At 40.4% G+C, this 17,524-nt stretch overlaps 1 protein-coding gene across 3 annotated transcripts in view; it reads right to left on the bottom strand.

Moving 5' to 3' along the window:
- The window catches only part of fxr1 (FMR1 autosomal homolog 1), a 108,645-nt gene extending 97,961 nt beyond the window's left edge, over positions 1-10,684 (bottom strand). For all 3 annotated transcript variants that reach the window (XM_060834734.1, XM_060834735.1, XM_060834736.1), the window contains exon 1: positions 10,596-10,684. In XM_060834734.1, coding sequence (XP_060690717.1) covers positions 10,596-10,646 — 51 coding nt within the window. In that variant the 5' untranslated portion in view covers positions 10,647-10,684. The remainder of the gene's footprint in view (positions 1-10,595) is intronic.
- Between the last annotated feature and the right edge of the window lie 6,840 nt (positions 10,685-17,524).

Here is a 17,524-nt window from a genome sequence, read left to right as displayed (position 1 = left end):
TGGCTTTAAAAGAGGTGTATTTTGTTCTAGTTTTTTTTGAGGAGAGAACTTTAAGACAGAGCTATCTCCTGCAAGCCCACAAAGGAAACAACTCGAGGGCTTTGGGGTTTTTCCTTTTAAAAATTTGGAATAATGGAGGAGCAATAGAAGGGGCAAGTTCTCACAGAACCAGGACTTTTAGTTTTAGTTTCTCAGTAGCTGTTGTTCGGGTCTTGAAGCTGATTTAGAAGCTGCAGTACAGCTCTGCTTGCTACTCGCTCTCTAGCTTTTCTTGATGTCTTCCTCCTGAACTGGAGAACTGCCTCTAAGACAATCTATTTTTCTGAACATGCTTTTTTGGCAAGAGTGTTCTTACTGGATGTTACTATATTGTAACAGTTACAGTTTAGTAGTAAAATAGAATAACAGACTATTAAGTTTTCTAATAGAGTTAAGTTATTCCAATTTTTTCTCTCTTTTGTTACATTTTAACTACACTGTATGAATAAAATGTGTTGCTCTTCAAATCTGGTAGTCTGACCAATCGAATTGCATGCAAAATGAAATGCCTGGCACTTGCCTTCAAATAAGAAAGATAGGATAGGCTAGATCTGAACTTAATATGTGTTTTGAGGGGGTCTGGTCTGATCTGTAACAATATCAAGATACGATTATTAGCTTCTTTCCTAATGAAGTTAGTAATTGCCTGGAGCTTGCATAGCACAAGCATTTCCTATTATATTCAGTCCAACCATAAATGTTGTCCAGGTGTTGTCACATGATTAACTTCCTTTTTAAAATTGGAATGCTGGCATCACTAACAAAGCCAGCACTAAGTGCCAATTCCCAATCAACTTTCACATATACCCATAATGCGCAAGACAACATAAATTTACAAGATTTCACGCAAAGACTACACAAAACTAACATTCTAAATGACAAATCAGGCAGACAGCTACCAATCCGCATCCACAAACATCAATTGGCCACTATACACCATGACCAGCTGTGCTTAGTAGCCAGAAACAGATGACAAAGGACCACAAATTCTACTGTGACAACACAACGATCGCAGGCTAAACAGCTAAACAAAGGACAGCCAGAGAACCTCATTCCAACATACTTGCCACTACAACGAACTACCGGAAACATCTACTAGAAGCAACAGGAACGGAACCAAATGAATTCCAGAAGGCACAGTACAGCAGCGCTTCACAGGGAAGCTCCAAAAGCATTGAAGATGTCACCTAGACAGGGGATGAAATGTCTGCAAATCAATTTCCCAGCTCAGCAAACATACCCACAACTGTGACAACTCACATTTTGTAACAACACATTCCAACTAGCGTAAGTGTTAACAAACCTGTGAACATACTTAAGTTCTAGGAATTTGACTGGGAAACAAGGAAGGAACAACAATATCGATCCAGAACAGAACAGAGCCTCGGAGAATTATTGCAGTTTTTTTGGTTTCTGGGACAGTGTTGCCATTGAAAGTCAACGGTGGAGGAAGGGCGTGCTCAAGATGATGGATGGAATGTTGATCCGGCAGGCTGATTTGTGATGTCAAACAGAAAATGTCATTGACTGATCAGTTGAAAATGGTTAAGGTCACTTTCCACAGAATTCATGTAACAACGTTCAAGAGCTGAGGTGATGATGGAGTGGGAAACCATCACCATCTTGTGCCAAGAATATCTACAGACGTTGGAGATTTTATCTCTGTCCTTGCCGACTTGAGTTTCATTATGCCTCAGTAATAGCAAACTATTTTAGGATACTGCCTTGATATAAGAAGCGTTTCCCCACACCTCAAAATGTGATTTATATGCAGGTTGGATCAAACTTGCAATGATGTCTGGAATCAACTGGTCATGGTGAAACAAAGTAAGCTGAGGTTTTTGGAGTTTATACAACTTAATTGCAATGCTCTTGATCCTTTCCATCACTTGGCTGATGATTAGAAATGTATTGACAGTGACAGTAAGTGGCTATTTTGGTTTGGTAGAGAGAATATACATGAACAATTTCCCAGTGTTTAGTTATGTTGCTGCTGTAGTCTCACTTTTGCTTGGAGTGTGGCCATTTTAAGAAGACAGATCTTCAGCTTAGAGCTCTTAAACCTTTATTGCTTTCGGCCCACTGATCCATTTATGATATCTCAGCAGTGAATTGAAATAGCTAAGGTCAGCATTTGTGATAGAGGAAAAGGAAGGATCCCAGGAGACAGGATCATTCACTTTTTAGTTCTGGCCGATGATGGGTTTGGACACTTTTGCTCAAAGATGCTTCGGGCTCTATTATGATCCTTGCTGATTTTTATTCTGGAATCTGACTTATCCAGAATTACATCGAACTTCACAGATCATGTATTTAAGATTTTTCGATTGATTAACTTATTCAAAGTTTGTGCGAAGATTTGTAGCTCGGGTGCTTGTTGTAGTGGTTCTGTTCGCCGAGCTGGAAGTTTTTGTTGCAAACGTTTCGTCCCCTGGCTAGGAGACATCATCAGTGCTGTGGAGCCTCCTGCGAAGCGCTTCTTTGATGTTTCTTCCAGCATTTATAGTGGTCTGTCCTTGCCGTTTCCGGGTGTCAGTTTCAGCTGTCCGCTGTAGTGATTGGTATATTGGGTCCAGGTCGATGTGTGGCTGGACGGTGGCTCAGTGGTTAGCATTGCTGAGACACAGCACCAGGGCCCCAGGTTCGATTCTAGCCTCGGTTGACTGTGTGGAGTTTGCACATTCTCCCAGTATCTGTGTGGGTTTCCTCCGGGTGCTCTGGTTTCCTCCCACAGTCCAAAAATGTGCAGGTCAGGTGAATTGGCCATGCTAAATTGCCCGTAGTGTTAGGTGCGTTAGTCAGAGGGAAATGGGTCTGGGTGGGTTACTCTTCGGAGGGTCAGTGTGGCATGGGTGGGGCGAAGGGCCTGTTTCCACACTGTAGGGAATCTAATCTAATCCACCTGACTTGTACATCTTTAGAATGTGGGAGGAAACCCACACAAACACTGGGAGAATGTGCAAACTCCACACAAAAAGTCACCCAAAGCTGGAGTCAAACTTGGGACCCTGGTGCTGTGAGGCAGCAGTGCTAACCACTGAGCCAGCAATTATGGCAATACTGGTTAAGCCAGACTCCAGAATTAAACCCAGCTTCATAGATTATATATTTAATATCTAACAATTGATTAAACTAGAGATGGACAACAAATATGGCCCAATCAACAATTTCCATAACCTGTGAAAGATTTTTAAGAAACTGGCACATTATGTTGTCAGACAACATAGATATCAAACAGGACAGGACAAGACAGGAAATTTCCTTCTACTCATTTTTTATCTTTAACATACATTTATGACAACAGATTAGAATTCAGTTGAATGACAAGTGGGAGTCAAGTAACAATCAGAACTGCACAGTACTATTTCTTAATAATTGGGTAATACATAAATGTATTTTTGGATAAATCAGGAACAACTTCTAATAAATTAATACTCAAGTCAGAATCTGGACAATATTTTAAGAATTACATCTAGTTGCTAACACAATTAATATTTTCAGAATATGTACTTTTATTTTAAGTGACAAAATCTTGTAAGATCTCACTGCATGAATGTATATCTGCCAAAATGGACATGAGTTCATTAAAAATAAGATATCAGTGTTCCACATTGTACAAAGCAAACACTCATCTTAACCAAAGCAATTAACCTATAAAATAACCTATAGAATCACAGTTTAACAGATCAAGGATTAAAAAGTTTCTAAAACTGTATTGATACTGCTCCTTCAAGAAGGTTAGGTTGTCCTTGATTTTTTTTTTATCCAGGGGGGTCGTAAACACAGATTCCAATGCATTTGCTTTGGATGGGTTATAGGGCCAATTTGATTATAGCTAACAGATACTGCCTCAGGTAAAAGGCCTTCAAGTTTAACCAAAACACTTGTACATGTGAAAGGGGAGGGACGAGTTCTCCCAGCTCAGCTTTTCTCTGGTTTGTTTTGGTTTCAGTAGTCTAGATGTTCAGAGCTAGCTGCTGATCAGTTTTATTTGCAGCTACTGGTCAAAGAACAGTTCCACGCTGATCTTCTCCCTCTATTTGACATCTCTCCCCCAAGAACCTGTGTTTGATTTTATCTTTTTTTGTCAAGGGGGTATTTAAGGGGATGTTGCAAGTATTTGGTACAGCCTTATTAAGTTACGATAGAACTATGTTAGTCTAAATTTGGTTCTCTTTTGTTCATGTGATGCAGGTATGGGGATCCTGAATTCAGTTTTGATGTAGCATCAACCAGGGCCCATGTCCAATACCCACCGCTATGGAGGACGTGAATGAATTCCAATCGCTTGCAAATAGTGTGCAAAATCGTGGGCCAGCAGCCACTGAAACAACATGACAGTGTGCTGGGGGAGTAAACTGACCACAGCATCACGGTCTCAAGTGGGTTTGTGCATGCTTTAGTAATATGAATAGCTTAGTTAGGGGAATAGATACTGTTCTGTGGACCAGAGTCCCAGTTCAAGGTATTTCTTGAGCTAGACAGAAACATAACAAAAAGGGGAAGGGATCCAATTCTCATGGCCCATGGCACAGGTAAGAGTAAGTTCTGCAAAGGGATTACAAGCCACCTGGGAGTAAATTAAAAAGCAGAACCACAAAAGGTAAGTACCAGGCTACCAAGTGAACCACATGCCATTTGGCACAGGATAATAAGATCAGAGTCAAATTCATGGCTCAAAGAATGGAATGGGAGAAATGCATTCCAATCCATTGAGCAGTGACACCAATACTGGGGAATAGTTCTGTTGAAACAAGTTTTGTTTGAACTGTACTGGGATGAGTGAATGGCAATGCCAAGACTCTGTTCGATTCCAGTCTTGGTGAATGTGTGGGGTTTGCACATTCTGTGTGTGCATGGGTTTCTTCCAGGTGCTCCAGTGTTTGCTCATAGTCCAAAGATGTGCAGGTTAGGTGGAATAGCCATGGGAAATAATAGCCATGTTAGAGGGTGTGCGCACACACATGGCTGGGATGTTCTTCATTGTGTTGGTGCAGGCTTGATGGGCCAAGTGGCCTCTTTCTGGATGTAAGGATTCTACAATAAAGCATAGGGGTTTAAACTAATTAGCTAATTTAGGTGGGTTCAATTCAGCAAAAAATATGGCCAAATTAAGAATAGTTGAAAAGTTAAAGACTCTTGATCTGAATGCACGCAACATCTGTGAGCAAGATAGATGTCTGATTTGATGGCACAAACAAAAATATGACTTGATAATTATTACAAAGACGCAGTTACAGGTTGACCAAGACTGGAATTCCCTTCCAAACCTCCTGCCCCTTACCTTAAATGCATGCATACTGGTCACTGATTCCTCCATCAAGGCAAAAAAGTTATTTTCCTATCTACCTTATTTTTGCTTGCAAATTTTATATATCCAAATTGTGACCCTCCTCAATCTCCTAGACTCAAAAGGAAAACAACTCCAGTTTACATAATCATTTAACTAAAATTCTCCAGCCCAGGCATCATCCTGGTAAATCTTCTCCACACCATTTCCACCATAATTACATCCTTACTATGGATGTGCACAATTCTGAAATCCACAATAATCTACTTTTGGTCGAACCAACTTTTATACAGTTCCAGCATAACGTCCCCGTTTCTTAAACTCTTTGCCTTTGCTAATAAAGGCCAATATCCTATTTGCTTTCTTAACCACCTTCTCTATTTTGAGATTAGTGTCCACACACACCAAGGACCCTCTAATTCTCGGTGTTTCCCAGAATCCTATTTGTCATGCATTGCCTTACCTTGTTTGTCCTGCCAAGTGCATCACCTCACACTCACCTGAAGTGAATTCCATTTGCCACCTGATGATCCCATCAGAATCCTCCTACAAATCCAAGTCTATCCTCCTCACTATTAACTACATCAATAATATTTGCATCATCTACAAAAATTGCTAAAACCCTCCAGTATAAAGTCTAAATCATTTATATTTACCACAAACAGCAAGAGCCCCTACACTGACCCTGTGGGAGCCCACTGGATATGCTCAGTGGTCTTGATTAATCCCTGACCTCCAAGAACAGTTTAGTTCTATCCTTCAGAACTGCTTCTAATAGTTTCTCCACCACTGGAGGTTGGACCAACCAGCTGTGATTTCTTGGTTTATCCCTTGCTCCTCTGTACCAACATTAGATGTCCTCCAGTCTTTAGCTATCTCTGCTGTTGCCAGAGAGGAATTAAAAATTGTCAACACCCTGCTATTTCTTCCCTTGCTCCAGAACAGCCTGGATACATGTTATCTGGTCCTGGAGATTTACATAATTTTAAGCTTGCCAGGCTACTCAGGCCCTCCTTGCTGTCTCTGCTAATTTCATGAATTATACCTGTTCACCTACATTATTCCTCTCACTACTGAATGCCCACAAAAAGGTCTTCATTTAGTACCTACCTATATTCTCCAACGCCACACACAAATTACCACTCCTTAAAGGACTCTTACCCTGAATTCATTGGCAAAGCTATAATTTTCTTTTCATATTCTCTTTTTGCTCTTAATTGCCGTAAGAGTCACTTTTTCTCTTTATCTAATCCTGTATACTCCTTGGTAATCAGGGTTCACAGAATGTGTTAGTCCCATCCTTTACTGGAACATGTTGGCCCTGTATTCTCCATATTTCCTTCTTGAATGCGTCCCACCGCTCTGACACAGATTAACCTAAAAGTTTTGCTTCCAATGTGGCCAAATCATAACTGATCTTATTCAAAGAAAAAAAGTCACCTTCCCATAACTTAGCAGTTGGATTTTAGGCCCATTTTGCCCTTTCCCATTTACAATGTTGAATCTAAGAGTCATACTGTCTGCAAAATGCTCCACCACTGATACTTCTACCACTCGAACTTCATGAACCAAAATTTAAGTCCAGGATTGCATACTCTTTTGTACAGCTTTCTCTGTACTTGCTTAAAAAAGCTCTTGAAGGTGCATTTTAAGAATTCCACTCTGCTAAAGCTTTCACACTGACTACTTCAGTTGATGTTGGGCAAGTTGGAATCCCTTATAATTATCCTGGATACTTTCACACTCCTCTGAAATTTGCCTACATAACTGCTCTATTTGTGACTATTGGGGGCCTACAGTACACTAGAAGAAAGTGAGGACTGCTGAAGAGTCGAGAAGTGTGGCACTGGAAAAGCACAGCTGGTCAGGCAGCACCGAGGAGCAGGAGTGTCAACATTTTGAGCATAAGCTCTTCCTGACAGTTTTCAACTCGGCCCATAATATACTTCCAGCAATACGAGTGCTTTACGCTAGCAATGAAGCCAGTACAAAAGAGATTCCCTGGAGATGAAGAGTCAACTTATCAAGAACTGCTCAACAGGTGAAGCATTTCTTCATTGCATTTCAGAAGAATGAAGGATGATCTTATACTCTTACACGTTATGGTCCTAAGTTGGGTGCAGATCTGATCACCTTCAACTCCATTTCTTACATCTTCCTTATAACCTTCGATTTTCTAACTGATTAAGTATGTTGAAGGTTGAGATTTTTAAAGACCCAGCTTCAACAGCCCTCTGTTGTGAAGAATTCCACATATTCACTGGCCCACTGAAGAAATTCTTCATCTGACTGAAATGTACAACCCCCATTCTAAGCTCATGCCCTCTGGTCCTAGCCTCTCCCACAAGGGAAATACCTCACCACATCTACTCTGTTGAATTGTCTAAGAATCTTGTATGTTTCAAAAAGGTCACCTCTTCTAAATTCCAACGACAACAGGCCCTACATACTCAACTTCACTTCATACCCAGTACTAGCTCAGTGAACCTTTTCTGAAGTGCTTCCAAGGCCAATATATTTTTCTGTAGAAAAGGGACTCAAAATTGCTTATTTTTCTAGCTGCGGTCTGACTTGTGCCTTGTATAATTTTAGGCCACTCTGCTATGCCATTCCCTTTAAAACAATTGCCAATATTCCATTTGCATTCCGACTGAAGGAAGATGGGGATTGCTTGCTTTTTGTGATTCATGGTTGAGAACTCCCAGATCCCTATTCTGCAGCCTTTCTCCATTTAAATAACATTCAGGTGCTCTATTTTTGCCACTCGCGCACATGACATTACATTTCCCCACAAAATATTCCATTTGCTCAATTTTTGCCAACTAGCTTAATTTGTCTATATTCATCTGCAGACTTGGCATCATCACGACCACTGGCTTTCCCACCTTTTCTTTGTGCCATCCGCAAACTTCACAAAAGTACATCCACTTTCCTCATCCAAGACATGAAAATACACTAAGTAACCGCAGCCTGAGTACTGTGAGCCTAATGGCTCACACAAGTTGTCACCTTGAATACATTCGCCCTCATCCCAACTCTGTCTTCCATCAGTTAAACACTCCTCTATCCATACTAACATATTATGTCAACATCATGGGTTCTTATCTTCTGAAGTATCTTAATGTCTGGTATGTTAAAATGCCTTCTGAAAATCCAAATAGAATACATCTACTGCTTCCCCTTTAACTATGCTGCTTGTTAGTTCCTCAAAGAATTCTGGTAAATTTGTCAGACCCAATTTCTTTTTCATAAAGCCCTATACACATTCTTTCTAAATGCTCTATTACTTTTTTTTATAATATTATTGGAACATACAAGATTCTGTAAGGGCCTGCCACGGTTGATGCTGAGATGACGTTTCTCTAGTGGGGGGAGTTGCATCTTGAACTAGAGGACAGAGTTACTGGATACTCATTTTAAATGAAGATGCAAAGGAATTTCTTCTCCCAGACAATTGTGGACGTCCAGAATTTTCTTCCCCAGATAGCTACAGAGGCTATAATCAGTTTAAGCATTTAAAGATGATATCGATAGCAACACTTAAATAGTAAGAAACTTCCTGACACCCTGCTCAATATTCTCTTTACCGAAAACAAATGAATTGATCATTCCCCTTCAGCCAAAAATATTCCAAGATATCTGCATGACTTCAGTTGTGGCCACTTGTGTATTCCCAATTATACTTGCTCCACCACTGGTAGGTGATGACTTCTGCCGTGGAGACTCCAACTGCTCGAATTACCTCCTTAGAACTTAACCACACTTTTCTCCTTTAAGACACTCCTTCTAGCCAAAGTTTATGTTGCATTATCTGTTTACGTTGTATTATCTTAATATGTGGCTCAGTGTCCTACTTTGTTTTATAAAGCTCACGTGATGTGCCTTGTGCTTTAAGAGAAGGGAATAAACAGACAAGTTGTTGTGGTGATGATCAGAGCTCTTTCCAACAACTTCTGAACTTTGTACGTGTAACTGAAAAGATTATTGAGACTCCAATTAAGACAGGATTAGAAAATAACTTCTGTCCTAGGGAGGCAAAATTATAAACCAACCTTAGTAGTTTGCAAATACTTGAGGTAAAAATTGATGCAAATAACTCCTGCTACTAGTAAAAATCCAAAGTATACAAGCTCTAATATAATCAACAAGTATTTGCCAAGAAGTTAGAAAGGGCCATGTAACCAAGAGACGAATTGAAAACTTTTCTCCCATCTTTCCATTCACAAAAATCCTAAACAATGTGAATGGGATCGTCAACTTCCATTGACACAACATGGTTAAAATCAGAACGTATTTATTCAAAGGAGCTTCGACAAATATTCACCATCCGTTGATATTATTCACGATAATACAATGTACACTACTTTAAAGCAATAATTTAATGTCAAGTTCCTCCGCCCCCAGGTTCATACTCCCATCTGTTTCCACTGCGTTCAAATCCAATAGACATGAAGATTCATTGTGTTAAGACAGTTGAGGTTTGAAAAACGTCAAAAGGATTCGAGATCTAATAAAACCTAGAGGAAATAAACCCTTTCAACGCTTTTTCACCACTGAGCAAAGAAACGTCTTCGATATTTCTTTGTGCAATTATTAAATCTAATCATATACACACATTAAACAACCCATTTTCAAAGTAACACGCCTATACAGTTTTCGTCATTTTAACTTTCCTATGCACTTTTATGGCAAAAATAACATGCCTCCGGCCAACTGGCGTCAACATGCGTCCTTGTTTAAAAATAACTTGAAATTAGACTCCAAACACTTTTCTAAACTCGATAAAACATGACTGACAAGTAACAGCCGGCGAGGTATGTACTCGAATGACGTACTTGAAATAATTGCTGGATGAAAAGGATTTTTAAACTCTTTTTGATGCACAAAGGGCAAGAGAAATGAATGAGGGAACCATCAAAATAGTTTTTAAACAGCCATTGAACGATTTTTATTTGAAAAAACAAAATGTTCAGTTAATAGCCGATAAAATAAAACTATTTTTAAAATAGATAAAGAAAACTTGAAATAAATATGAACGGCAAAGAACTGGAAGAAAAAGGCCTAGTGATTCGCCAGCAGGGCCTGCGGCTTCGACAGCGATTACAACCAAACCAGCGCCGATAGGAAGCCGCACCGTTTCATTTTAAGCACTCAGCAACACGCAGCCCTTAGGTCCGTTTTTAACGCAGTCTTAACACTTTCTAGAGAAAAAACACGAAAACAAGAAAGCGACGCTTCCGGGGAATGGAGATGACGAGAGCTTTACCTTGTAAAATGCTCCATTGGAGCCGCGCACTTCGACCGTCAACTCTTCCATATTGGAAGCGCAGGGGAGACTGGGATGTGTTTCTAGAATTTGTACACACAGAAAGAGAGAGAGCGCGATTGGAGTCAGACACTAAGGCAAAGGGGTGTCAACATCCCGTCTATAAATCAACTCATTCGCTCTCAAATAAGATACTCAGTCTCCTCCTGACTGGTTGCTGGAATTGCCCCACTGGTAAGGGTTTTCATCTCCAAGAATAAGTTAAGGCTAATTAGTCAACAATTGCGAAGTGTAAAGCAGTCTGTAAATCAATTCAATCATACACTTGCTACTGTGATTTTACAGTCAGATGCATCATTACAGTTTTAAAACAAATTGAGTTGTTCTTACCTGCAATTATTTAAATGCCAATTTGGAAAGCTGAAGCAGGTACCAATTTTCACATCCGGATTTAGCATTGATAACCCCTAGCCAAGATTCAGCATTCTGGATTAGTGGTGCTGGAAGAGCACAGCAGTTCAGGCAGCATCCAAGGAGAACGAAATCGACGTTTCGGGCAATAGCCCTTCATCAGCATTGCCTGCCTTCACACTGACCTAACTTTGTAAGATCACCATTCGATATTGAACTTTCCTGCCTCCCATTGTTCTCAACCCTACTCAGAGTAGCTGTAAACATCCAGATGGTGTTTATTTTTTAACCTATATCTAGGTTTGCAAGATTAAACTTCCCTTGATCTTCTATATCAACAAGTCATTGTGGGTTACTAATTCACATATAGTATATGTGTTCCCTGAACTTATTACTACACAGCTGTAATATGACAGCGGGAGGCCGAGATAGGACAGCCCCTCAAGCCTGTTCTACCATTCAATGAGATCATGGCTGATCTGTGGTCATACTTGCCTTTGGCCAATTCCTTTACTACGTTTGGTCAAGAAAAAAGCTTTCTCAAATTTAAAATTAACAACTGGTTTAGCATCAGCTGCTGTGGGAGTTCCAAATTTCTACCACCTTTCTGTGCAGATGTGCTTCTTAACATGTGCTGAATGGTCTGGCCCTAATATTTCGACTATATCCCCAGGTTCTTGAATTCTTTATCTACCCTGTCTTTTCCTATTAATATATTGAAGACTTCCAACAGATCCACCCATAATCTCCTACATTCTAGAGAAACCATATTATTTATACAACATTTATTGAATCTCTCCTCAAAACTCAAACCCTGATATTCAGATAAAATTCTTATAAATCTATGCTGTACTCCCTTCAAGGCCAATTTATTCTTCCTAAGGTGTGGTGCCTGGATGTGTTGACAGTACTCCAGAAGATAGGTTACAGTGCTAGGCTTTTGCAAAGTGGGAGTTACCATCGGATTTTACTTTCTTTAAGAATAACAATTAGTTCATTATATAAGTAACAAGGAAATTAACTATGTAGTTGTTCAAAGTTTATATTTTTTAGTCCAATTAGAATTTCTGGTGGTAAAGTCATTTCTAAGAACTGAGCCAGCAACGTGAGGTTGTGATTGAAATGATATTCAAATAGAAGCTAATTGATAGCATTGAGTTCTAATTGTTGTGCTCCTGAAGGACACACACAAGCATGCAAAACTCCACAAATTTTTTTAATGTTCAGCAGAAATAAAGATATTATATAGGAACTCTTGCTGATTGAACATACAAGCTATTTAAAAGGGACTGAAACCTAAAAGCAATGTGAATAGTTCAGACACACTAAAGAGCTGGATCGGTTTACTGCAAGAAAAATTACCGTGAGCCCAGGAAGCTATTGGCTGATCAGTTTAAAATTGACTTGGAACGGTTAGCCATCAGGACTGTTTTGACCTAAGGGAGAGAGAAATCGTAGAACTGCATCTTTAATCACCTCTGCAGAAATCAAAAGAAATAGGGCTGCCAATGAAAGTGACTCATGAACCAAATCTGTGAATAGAGAAATGAGAGATCCTACAAACAGAGGGCAGAGGTTAAAAGACTTTGATACTGCATGTGGTGCTTTATTTGTACAGCGCTTGATGCTGAAAAACTTTTGAGAGCTTTTTTGTTGTGTCAGCTAAAGTTTAATTTGTTATTTCTAATGAAACACCAATTGTCTGTTCATGCATGCTAATTATTTTGATTTTGGGTTAGAATGTTACAGTAAGCGATTAAAAATTGAATTCTTATCCATTAGTTCCTTCTGATGGGGGGCATCATTTGGAGATTCATTTCTTTTAGTTATTAATCTCTACAGAGTTCACAATAGTCCTATAGAAAGTAAATCAATGGCAGATATTTGGTGACCATTGTTTTGTAAAACAGAATTATCTAAAAAATGTGCAGACTGGACTCTTGTATGTGTTGACACAAAGCTAGGGTGGAGTTTTCCACTGCCTTGAGTGATTCAGTTGAAGGGCTCTGGCCCGAAACGTCGAATTTCCTGTTCCTTGGATGCTGCCTAACCTGCTGTGCTTTAACCAGCAACACATTTTCAGCTCTGATTCAGTTAATGTCAGGTACATTGAGAAGAAGCGAGACGGAAAAAAAAATCAGATTTGCGACTTAAATTTCCAATTTTACCCTTAGGGTTTAAATGACTAGTTCCCAATCTCTCTAATGAGCGGCAACTACCTTATTTTCATTTACATTTTCATCCTATTCACAGCTAATCTCACCTGATTTCTATGCAGTTCTCCTTTTTGCTCCCCTATCCCAAGAAATGAAATGGGTGTCGATTTCCCAACATAAAAGTCCAGCCAGTTACCTGGTAGCCACAATTTGTCACTTATTTTTCTGGGCTTGCAGCCAGCTCTACCATTACTACCATTTCCCTGCATATTCCAGAGATACCATCCTCTTCCATGCAAAGAACATTGCCAACCACCAGCCTTACCACATCATTAAGGGACAAAGTGAGGACTGCAGATGCTGGAGATCAAGTTGAAGAATGTGGTGCTGGAAAAGCACAGCCGGTCAGGCAGCATCCGAGGAACAGCAGAAAAGGGAGGAAGGGCTTATGCTTGATATGTTAATTCTCCTGCTCCTCAGATGCTGCCTGGCCAGCTGTGCTTTTCCAGCAACACTATCTTCAACACATCATTGTGGGTGTTTGCTGACCAACTTCACAAAGCACTTCAGCTTTACAAGACTTCATTTTCGAGCTCAGGGACATATTCACCATGCATGCATCTATCAAGCTGCTTTGTGCACAGGGACACATATGAATTTCATTCATCTACACATGATACATCATAGGGCTCTTAGATTTGCTTCCTTAGCATTTACAACTTGGACGCTACCAGTCTCTTTGACTTGCACTGCCTTTTGACACATTGGGCCTTCAGTCCTGGATTACATGCTAGTAACCTCTGCCACTTGCAATGCTTTTAATCAATCAGAGGGAAAGGCCAGGCTGGGTGTCACCATTCAGAACATTGGACAGTCAAGGGGGTGTGGATATGTTGCAATATGAAAGTATTCTATGTGTATACCACACATACAGAATGTGAAAGCAGCTCATTGAATACAAACAGATTGTGAAAGCAACTCATGTAGCAAACACACTACTTGGTGTGCAAGCAAAAAGCCAGATCTAAAAGTCAAAGGGGGCAATCCTTAGTGGATGAATGGCAGTAGATAACCCCTGGACTGAGGTGGACTAATTCCCTTAAATGGCTGTAATGGCATCCAATGTCCTCCTCTGTTCCAATAAGGATTGACTTTCAGACTGGGGATTTGCTTGTATCCCATGCAGTATGTTGCCATGCAAGCTGCTTTCACATCCTATAAGTGTGATATACAGCAACATGTCCAGCAGGACAGACCAAACAAAGGTGGTGGCATGGTGCTTTGAGTCAGATGGGAGTTGCTGTGGGAGCCATCAACATTGAAGTCTCATGACATCAGGTCAAATATGGGCAAAGAAACCTGATTACCAAATACTATGCAATCTCAGTTGATGAATACTCCACCATGTTGAACAGCATTTAGACGAAGCCTTAAGGGTGGCAACGGCTCAGAGTGTACTGTTGATGGGGGACATCAATATTGTCACCAAGAATAGATTGGAAGCCATTGATCACCACCTTTGAGCTGATTGAGTCTTAAACAAAATATCTGCTAAACTGGGTCTGTGGCAGATGGCAAGGGAACCAACAGGAGGGAAAACATACTTTACTTTCTTCTCATCATGCCACAGATGCATCTGTCCATGATAGTATCAGTTAGACTGACCATTGCACAGACCTGTGGAGATGAGGTCCTGTCTTCACATCAAACATACTCTCTATCGTGTTCTGTGGCACCATCACTAAATAAGGTAAACTGCATGCAAATCTTGCAGCTCAAAACTAGGCACCCTCAAGGCACTGTGGATTAAAATCATTTTGTTTATTCACTCATTGACATAAGCTTCACTGGCTGACCAGCATTCATTGCCATCCCTAATTGCATTCAAGAGCGTGGTGGTGAGCTGCCTTCTTCAACTGCTGCAGTCCATGTGCTATAGGTTGATGCACAATACCTTTAGGGAAGCAGTTACAAGATTTTGATCCAGCGACAGTGAAGAACGACAATATATTTCCAAGTCAGAATGACGACTGGCTTGGAGGGGAAGTTGCAGGTGGTAGTGGTGTTATCATGTATCTGCTGCCCTTGTCCTTCAAGATGGATATGCTTGTTGGTTTGGATGGTAATATCGAAGGATCCTTGGTGAATTTCTGCAGTGTATCTTATAGACTGTTCACACCGCTGCTACTGAGTATTGTTGAAGAAGGGTGTTGATACTTGTGGATGTGGTGACAGGCAAGCAGGCTCCTTTATTCTGCATGATGTTAAGCTTTTTAAATGTTTTGGATCTACACTCATCCAGGCAAGTGGATCAGCAGAATTATACTCTAACATGATCTATAACCTCATGCCATGGCATATACTTCATTCTACCATTACAATTAAGCCAATGGCTCAGCCCAACACTTATCTCTGGGGAACAACACTTTCAATTTGTCTCCGATCTTAGAAGTCCCCATCTATATTTAGCCTCTGTCTCCTACCTGTTAACCAACCTCTAATCCATGTTGCCAAGGAGCCATCAATTGCAAACATTTTTATTTTGCTAACAATCTGCCATATGGCACCGTGTCAAATGCTTTCTGAAAATCCAAATACACAACATTCACAACAATACACTCATCTAATACCTGTATCACCTTATCAAATAACTCAATTAAATTTGTCATGGTTGTAAGTTTGCTCGCTTAGCTGGGAGTTTTGCTCTCAGATGTTTCGTCACCATGTAACATCATCAGTGAGGCTCCATTGAAGTGCTGGTGTACTGTCCCACTTTCTATTTGTGTGTCTTGGTTTGTTGTGATGGATGATATTACTTCTCGTTCTTCGAAGACCTCGGACTTCAACAGTGTGACCATTTTGGAAACATAGATGGCGCAGGGGCAGGAATGGTTGTTGCAGGTTCTGGGATTCAGATGTTTCAGTAAGAACAGGGAAGGTGATAAAAGAGGGGGAGGTGTGGCATTGTTGGTCAAGGCCAGTATTATGGTTGCAGATAGAATGTGTGTTGAGGACTGAGATAGTATGGGCTGAAGTTAGAAGCAAGAAAGGAGAGGTGACCCTGTTGAGAGTTTTCTATAGGCCTCCAAAAAGTTCCAGAGATGTAGAGGAAAGGATTGCAAAGATGATTCTGCACAGGAGCGAAAGTAACAGGGTAGTTGTTATGGGGGACTTTAATTTTCCAAATATTGACTGGAAATACTATAGCTCGAGTACTTTAGATGGGTCAGTTTTGGTCCAATGTATGCAGGAGGGTCTCCTAACACAGTATGTAGATAGGCCTTCAAGAGGTGAGGCCACATTGGATTTGGTACTGGGTAATGAACCAAGCCAAGTGTTAGATTTGGAGGTGGGTAAGTACTTTAGTGATAGTGACCACAATTTGGTTACATTTACTTTAGCGATGGAAAGGGAGAGATATATAGCACAGGGCAAGAGTTATAGCTGGAGGAAAGGCAATTATGATGCCATTAGACAAGGTTAGACAAGAAACTGCAGGGGATGGGTACAATTGAAATATGGAGCTTATTGAAGGAACAGCTACTGCATGTCCTTAATAAGTATTTACCTGTCAGGCAGGGAAGAACTGGTCGAGTGAGGGAACCGTGCTTTACGAAAGAAGTTGAATCTCTTGTCAAGAGGAAGAAGGAGGCTTAAGTAAAGATGAGACATGAAGGCTCAGTTAGGGCACTCGAGAGTTACAAGTTAACCAGGAAGAGAGAAAGATACGAAGAGCCTGGAGGGGACATGAGAAATCTTTGGCAGGTAGGATCAAGGAAAACCCTAAAACCCTATTGGTACATCAGGAATAAAAGAATGACTAAAGAAAGATTAGGACCAGTCAAGGACAATAGTGGGAAATTGTGCATGGAGTCCAAGGAGATAGGAGAGGCACTAAATGAAAATTTTTTGTCAGTACTCAGACTGGAAAAAGACAATGTTGTTGAGAATACTGAGACACTGATTAGTAGAGTAGACGGGATTGAGGTTCATAAGGAAGAAGTATTAGCAATTCTGGTAAGTGTGAAAACAGATAAGACCCCTGGCAAGTTGGTGCTCATGTATCCTGGTTGCTAGTTTCTTACCAATCTGTCCAATGTAATGTTTGTTGCAGTCCATGCAGGGTATTTGGTCGTTCTACTGGTTGTTGATCCAGGGTTCTTTCGATTCATCAAAAATTGTTTCAGTATGTAGTAGGTTTGTGGGCTGACATGATGTCAAAAGGCCAGTCTGGTCATCATCTCTGAGAAGTGTTTAATATATGGTAGTATGGCTACAGCCTCTGGGCGTGTTGTGTCTTCTTGTTTAGGTTGTTGTGCAAGAATCAGCGGACTGTGCTTAGTGGGTATCTGTTGTCTTTGA

Source organism: Hemiscyllium ocellatum, chromosome 13, assembly GCF_020745735.1.
Source record: "Hemiscyllium ocellatum isolate sHemOce1 chromosome 13, sHemOce1.pat.X.cur, whole genome shotgun sequence".
NCBI classification, from domain to species: Eukaryota; Metazoa; Chordata; class Chondrichthyes; order Orectolobiformes; family Hemiscylliidae; genus Hemiscyllium; species Hemiscyllium ocellatum.
The sequence above is the reverse complement of the archived record's forward strand: the minus strand, read 5'-3'. Positions and strand labels throughout refer to the sequence as shown.